A 6984-nucleotide genomic window follows, 5' to 3' on the forward strand; every position below is an offset into this window, starting at 1 on the left:
CAGATCCTAGGGTCATGGGGAGAGGTCGTATTGTTTTATGGTAGTATAACCGTATCTATGTCTGTTTTAGTCTAAGTGCCTTTTGTTTAGATGAACTGCTGGACTTCCAGACCAGCAGGTTTAGGGAAGTCATTTATGGGGTCATGTCGTTTGGTAGTATTCTAATGTCCCTTTTTTTGAAAGGCACTATGAGGTGTTTGCTCAGTCCTGCCGTATATACCAGAGGTCACTAACAGGCAGACCGCAGCCTGGGTCAGGACCCAAAACAGATTTAAAACCTGAAGGGACACTTTTATTTTAACTGCTGGGACCACGTGAGTCGGCGGCATTTGGATTACCCTGCCATCCAGACGACGTCCGGGTTGTTCACCCTGCTCCAGCTGGCTGTATGTGAGAACATCGCTATTTTCTAACTCAGGGGTTCTTCACGCCCCGTTTCTCTGGAGGCAAAGGTACAGTTTCTGTGTTCTTTGGTAAAGAGGAAGCGTGTGATGCTGAGTGCTTCAGTGACGTCATTGCCTTTGATGTGCAAACAGATGTGAAATACTTTGCTCAGTTATGGGAGGGAAGTCCACCGATGGCTCCTCCAAATCCAGGCTACAGCGAGAGCATCCAAGAGCTGAAGAACATCATCCTGTCTAAGGCTAAACAGTCCACTGGGATCACTCTCTCACATTTCAAAATCAAAATTCATGACCTGTGGAATGCCCTGATGAACGAACACTTTGTTTTCAACTTCAAAAACTCACTAGAAATTGCAATTTACAGAAAACTTGAGGTTGAATATGGGAACTGGACCTGGGCCCTGAGGAGCAACATGCTGACTATTGAAAACCAGCTTCACACCAGAACTGAAAATGGAGAACTTGACAAAGTTGAACGCAGTGATCTTTTTAAAGAGATGAGCAAATCATATGAAGCAATTAAAAATGACTTGGTGACATACTTTGAGGATGACGGAGACAAAGAAATACTGGTTCAGTGGAGAGGCCAATTTGAAAAGAAAATAAAGGAGTTCCAAGAGGAGCTGGTGAGAGGAGTGGAAAGAAAACTGGATGAAGTTATTCAGCAGAAGAAAGCTTGTAAAAAGCTGGATGATAAGAAAAAAGACTTTGAGAGCAAACTGCTGCTAAAGAGCAAAAAGCTTGCTCATCAGTTAAAAGACAAAGCAAAAGATGAAGAGGAACTTCAAAAACAGTTTAACAGTTTTTGGAGTGATTGGGTTAAAAAATTAACTGCAGATACACAACCCATTGAGGAAATTAATCTGGAAGACGATGAAGCAAACATTCTTAATAACCTTGGTTTTGAATGGGGTCTTATAATTAGCTGCAAAAGCAATGACAAATACAAAACCATTTCCAACCTTGGTGATTATTCTGAATATATTTTGTTCAGCAAGCAGCAAGACACAAAAGAGAAAATTAAAGTCAAAAAACTACTTCAATTTTTTGAAGATTGTGCTACAAAAGAATCTTTTCGATCTGAAGATAAACAATTAATCAGAGCCCTCATAAGAAATGTTGAAAAACAATCACTTGATATAATCAAGAGCAAACCTGTAACAACAAGAGGCTACAGTTCAACTTACTTACAAGAAGTGGCCAAAAATGTTCTGGAGAAAGTGACAGAGTTCAAATCAAACAAGAAATATGATTTCAAAAAGGAGTTCACAGTTGATCTCTTACTGTATGTGTTTGACAGGGCAGCCATTTGGCTTTCACAGTCTCACAAAAAATTCAAAACAAGCAATGATGCACACACTTACTTGGAGAGTAAAAAAACACAATACTACAACATTTTCAGCAGCTTCTGCAAAGGAAACTCATCTGCTGTTGTGTTTGGAGAAATGATCTGTGAAAAACTGAAGGTTTCTATTGTTGAGGCTGTTTGTAACAAGACTGCCATTGATCTCGCTGGAGAGATGAGGTGCACTTTCCCAGCATTCAATGGGAACAGACTGAACTTAGGGAAACATTTGTTGAAGTCACTTGCAGAGAACGAGGACTTTGATGCTTTCATCAACTACATCCAAAATCCGAGGAAGCAAGTCGAGGCTTTTATTGAAGAGAAAGTAAATGAACATATGTCAGGAGAACACAAAAATAAAGCACTCAAAATACTCAGGAAAAATGCAGGTAACATGCATGAGTTTGCCTATCAAGCTTTATTTGAAGCAACAAATAACGTCAAAACACAAAGAGGAGACATCGACATGTGGGCAAAGGAATTTTCCAGTTTCCTTAAAGATAAACTGACTCTTGAATCTATCTCTTGTCAAAACTTCATGGACATAAACAATTTCGAATTTCTTAAAGAAGAGATTGAGAAAGGTCTTATATCCATCAAAGAGGAGCTGAATCGGCTTTCCTTGGATAAGATGAAGGAATTCAGACTGAGACCTGATGAAATCCTCATCGATCAGCTGTGTAACTGCTGCTGGGAAACCTGCCCGTTCTGTGCAGCTGTTTGTACCAACACTGTTAAAGATCACAGTCCTGAAGACCACAGCGTCCCCTTTCATCAATCTTTTGCAGTTAAGGGCGCACAGTATCATAACAGTGTGGAAATGTGTATTGAGTTCTGCACGACAAAGGTAGCAAGTGATGGAAATTTTTATGCTGGAAAAAATACAACAAAACTAATTCCTTTTAAACAGTATCGGAGTGCTGGACCACCATATGCAAACTGGAGCATAACCTCAGATGAGTCTAAGCTGAAGTACTGGAAATGGTTTGTGTGGCAATTTCAGGAGGAACTTGAAGACTACTATGCTTTAAAATTCACAGGACGTGGTGAGATTCCCAGCGAGTGGAAGACACACACTAAAGAAGATGCTATTCAAAGTCTGGATGAAATGTTCAGTACACACTATGAATAAATCAGCACAGTTCCAACTCTGCTGAAAATCACAGCAGCTATGTTCATGTGACATTTTTAAAAATTAAACTGTATAAAATGACAGTTACATAATTCCACTGATTTAAATTTTTAATGTGGGCAGTGAGTAACCTGCTTCACTGAAAGGAATGCTTATACAGACCAAAACAGTCGTTTTGAGAATTTACAGTAGAAGAGAAATAAAGGTAAATATATCAAGGTTACTAAAACGATATCACTACCAAAGGATTTCTGGAAGAGGAAACAGTTTTAATAAAGGAGAATTTAGTTTATTTATTATTTTTAAAGAAAAGTGACAATTATGTGTTTGAATGATTTTATATTTTATGATATGAAGTATAGTTAATATAGAAAAGAGCTGCTATGTGATGTAATTGACATTTTGATTAACTGGTGAATGTCTGCCTATAGTCTGAATCTCTCTTAGATTATCTTGTCTTATTCATGTTACTGACCTGTTGCCAGTTAACCTAATTCGTTGCAAAATGTTTATTTTGAGTACCAATTAATTTTAAACCCTTTGTTGCCCCATTCCCAAATTTTGTGAGACATGTTACTGCCATAAAATGTAAAAAAAGCCGATCGTTTTCTTAAAATGCAACATTTTGTCAGTTTAGTAGTTCTGCAAATAATTGCATTGTTTTTCTTTACATTCACATTTATTGAATTGTCAATCAGTGACAACACGAAATTTTATCCTTGTGTTATTAATGATGGGTGTGGTGTGTGTGTGTGTGTGTGTCTGTATTTCCAGCTCCCTACGTTGTTTACTACCTTCTGATTTCTAGTCTTTAAGTATTGTTAATGTACCTTTCCTGTGTTCCATGTTATTTTTAGTCTGCGTCTCTGTTGTACATTTTTTATTTTACTTTGACAGTCATTGTATTGAGTTTTGCGTCCTCGTGTCTAATTATGTCAGATTCGTCCCAGCTGTGTTCTCACCTGTTCCCCATCCTCTTAGTTTCCTACGTCTTCCTTGTTCATTGCTGGTTTGTCTGTTTCTCATCCTGCGTCTCCCTCTCGGCGCTCATGTCTCAGGCCCCTCATTCCCTCCCCTGTTCTGCCTTCCTGCCTGTTTTTCATGTACATTCCAAGTTTAATTAGTTTTGTATTTCCTGATGTTCAGCAATAAAGCTGCCTTTTGAGTTAATGTTTTTGTCTGTGTTTGGGTCCTCTCTTGCCTGCTTCACATGGCCAGCATATGACATGTTCATTTAATCTAAATTTAAATTTAATTTAGCTATTTTCTCACAGAACAGCAGATAGTGTAGTCATTTCCACTCATCCATCATAACCACTGTTCTCTGGCAGCCTCTTGACAGTCACTAAAGTGGAGTAGGAGGATAGTAAGCTTTGCACTGACTCTTTTTGAAAGGAAGATATAAACTCTAGTGGACATGACTAAGATAGACCCAGTGTATTAAACTCATTGTGTAATGCAGTAAAGTCAGATTTATACAATTTGATTTAATTTCCTTTAATTATAACTTAAATTTAAATATAGTGCCTTTGAAGAAACTGAATGATGCTTTATAAAGGAGTATACTTATTTACATAAAGTATGTAAATAAGCATCATTATTACAGTATCTAAATTAGCAGTTGAATTTTGAATACTTCTTCTTTCATATTTCAAAACATTCACTTGACATCGGTGACATTTAACAAAATCCTCTTCAACAAACAGAAAATGTTTCTTAGAAAAAAACGTTTTAAATTAATTTCTGGTCTGAGGGCTCCTCCTCTGGCTGTTTCATGCTAAAACTCCTCAGGCATTTCGTCCATGTACAGTTGCTTTTTTTTCTAAAAAGCGACTAGCGACAAATCTGTCGATTTTTCCGGTGTTATTGGAGACTTATGACGACTTTTTAACGTGAAAGCACGTATCGCTCTTACTCTCAACAAGCAGCTGCTGCTGCCGTGGGCACCTTGCCCGTGCCAAAGCGCTCACAGGCGGAAGGTAGTCCTCGCGCAGCAGTCCCCCCTATCTGATGTCAGAGCAGGAGATATTAACCCCTATGCACACAAACTGCAAATCAAATGCGCATGAACGCGCGCACACACACACACACACACACACACACACAGAAAGTCACTCCGCCAGAGTGCCTATTTCGGGTCACTCTTGCCGGCCCCAAGTCCAGATATAGGAGGAAGGTTGGAATTGTGACATTAAAAAAAACAATAATTACTAAAACAAATTTAATTTGTAGTTTTGAATATATTCTAAACGCTTTTAGGGTGTTTTTTTTACTCACTTTATGTCTCTTCCACAATGTTATTTCTCTCTCCTGCAGCGTCCGTTACAATTACGTAGGCATAACCAATTATGCAAATTAGGCGATTACATCATTTAGCGACTTTTAGGACAGCCAATAGCAATTTTCCTTAATGAGGAATTGGCAACACTGGTCCTGTAGCTGGCCAGGCAGACCAAAAGTTTTTTTTGCAGCAAATTTGCTTTCAGTGGTTTTTGTAGCTCTGTTTTGCATCCAAGATCTCGACTTTCAAGTCTTTGGTTACAGTCTGAAAGTCAGTAAGAGCCCCCTCTTTAAAAGCCTGTCTCTTTTTCCTTAAACAGGATTTGACGCTTTTGGTGACCCATGGCTTTTTGTTAGGGTACACTTTAACACGCTTACGGGGTATAATCATGTCTTTACAAAAAACTGCATATGAGCTAGTCATATCCACCAAAGCGTTAAGATCATCTCCACAAGACTGAATAAAAACTTTCCAATTTGTACATTTAAAAACATTCCTGCAAGATAAGCACAGATTCTTCTGACCATATGTCGACATCCTTAGTCCTTGTCTTGTCTCGTTTTAAGACAGTTTTATAGATGGGCAGAAGATGCACAGTTATGGTCAGCAGATCCCAGAGGAGGAAGCAGGAGGGATGAGCGTTCGGGTGAATGTAAACGATGGTAATAAAAAGCTGTGGAAACTCACGATGGAGGTAAAAAGGGTGCAGTGACATGGATTAAAGTTCAGCGTCTGTGTACAAATACACTCTAACAGTCACAGCACTACAGTAACATTTATTCACATACAAGCATACTCCACCTCCTTGGGATTTCCCTGTTACCTGTGTGTCCCGATCCCAGTGAGAAGGAGCTCCAAATCCGTTAATTGAAAAATCGACGTCCTGGTCCTGCTCAGTCAGCCATGTCTCGGAAAAAGCCATCACACAGCTGTTCCTGAAATCTTTCTGGAAAATGATGTTCCCCTAGAGTTCACCTAGCTTGTTCCTAAGAGACTGAACATTTCCCAGGATAACAGAGGGCAGGGGAAACCGATTGTCCTGTTGTCTCCTCAGATGCAATTTGACACCTCCGTGTCTCCCTCTTTCTCTCTTCCTCTAGTCACTTGTTCTGTTAGAGTCTCTCAGTATAAAATCCGGCAAACATGAGGTGAGGTCCTTACCATCATACGGTATGTTAAACTGTAACAGCTCCTCGCGAGAGTAAACAATCCTCAGCTGACTCACGGCCATACACGCATCAAGGGAAACAAGCCAGCACAGTAAAAATCCAACCACAATGAAGAAGAAAGAATACATGATGTTATCTCACTGTTTTTGGAGCAGTTATCACTTTGTAAAAACCGTCACTTATTTAACCAAACACATGCAAGCGATAAAAAAAAGGATAAAAACTGAAAAATTTCACAATTTTTCACAAATTTCATTGTGTCTTTGTGAGCTGGATGTATAAGCTGGCTCGCTGTAGAGGCTTGTTTGGAAAATTTGTAACTCAAAGATTAGTAGCAATTTTAGTGTTTTTCTTCACATTCATGCATTGATTATCTTCCAATTTGTGGTGTCTTTTTCCTGCAGCTGAATAAGTGTGTGTTGCCTTTGAATAGTTGTATAACCCTGTTACAAGATAACCAGCTTGTGAGCTGGTGATTAACCTGGCTGCACAGTTGCACATTTTGTTTCTTGTAACCAACCAAAAATATATAAGGGGATTAAGGTTAGGGTGAAAAAATCACTCTGAATCACACAAAGTAAACCTATCAGAAAAATAACACAGGAAGACTTTGGAGGAGGTAGGTATGCCCCTTAGGGTGATTTGTTGTGACT

At 39.0% G+C, this 6984-nt stretch overlaps 1 protein-coding gene across 1 annotated transcript; it reads left to right on the plus strand.

The window, feature by feature from the left end:
- The first annotated feature begins 143 nt into the window (after positions 1–143).
- Positions 144–2881, plus strand: LOC146389050 (interferon-induced very large GTPase 1-like). The gene is made up of 2 exons (XM_084924719.1): positions 144–153; positions 447–2881. Exons 1-2 carry the CDS (start codon positions 144–146, stop codon positions 2879–2881), a joined length of 2445 nt encoding a protein of 814 aa, XP_084780845.1.
- Positions 2882–6984: the final 4103 nt, after the last annotated feature.

The sequence above is a fragment of the Perissodus microlepis genome, chromosome 4, assembly GCF_051167445.1.
Source record: "Perissodus microlepis isolate ML-2025 ecotype Zambia chromosome 4, ASM5116744v1, whole genome shotgun sequence".
NCBI classification, from domain to species: Eukaryota; Metazoa; Chordata; class Actinopteri; order Cichliformes; family Cichlidae; genus Perissodus; species Perissodus microlepis.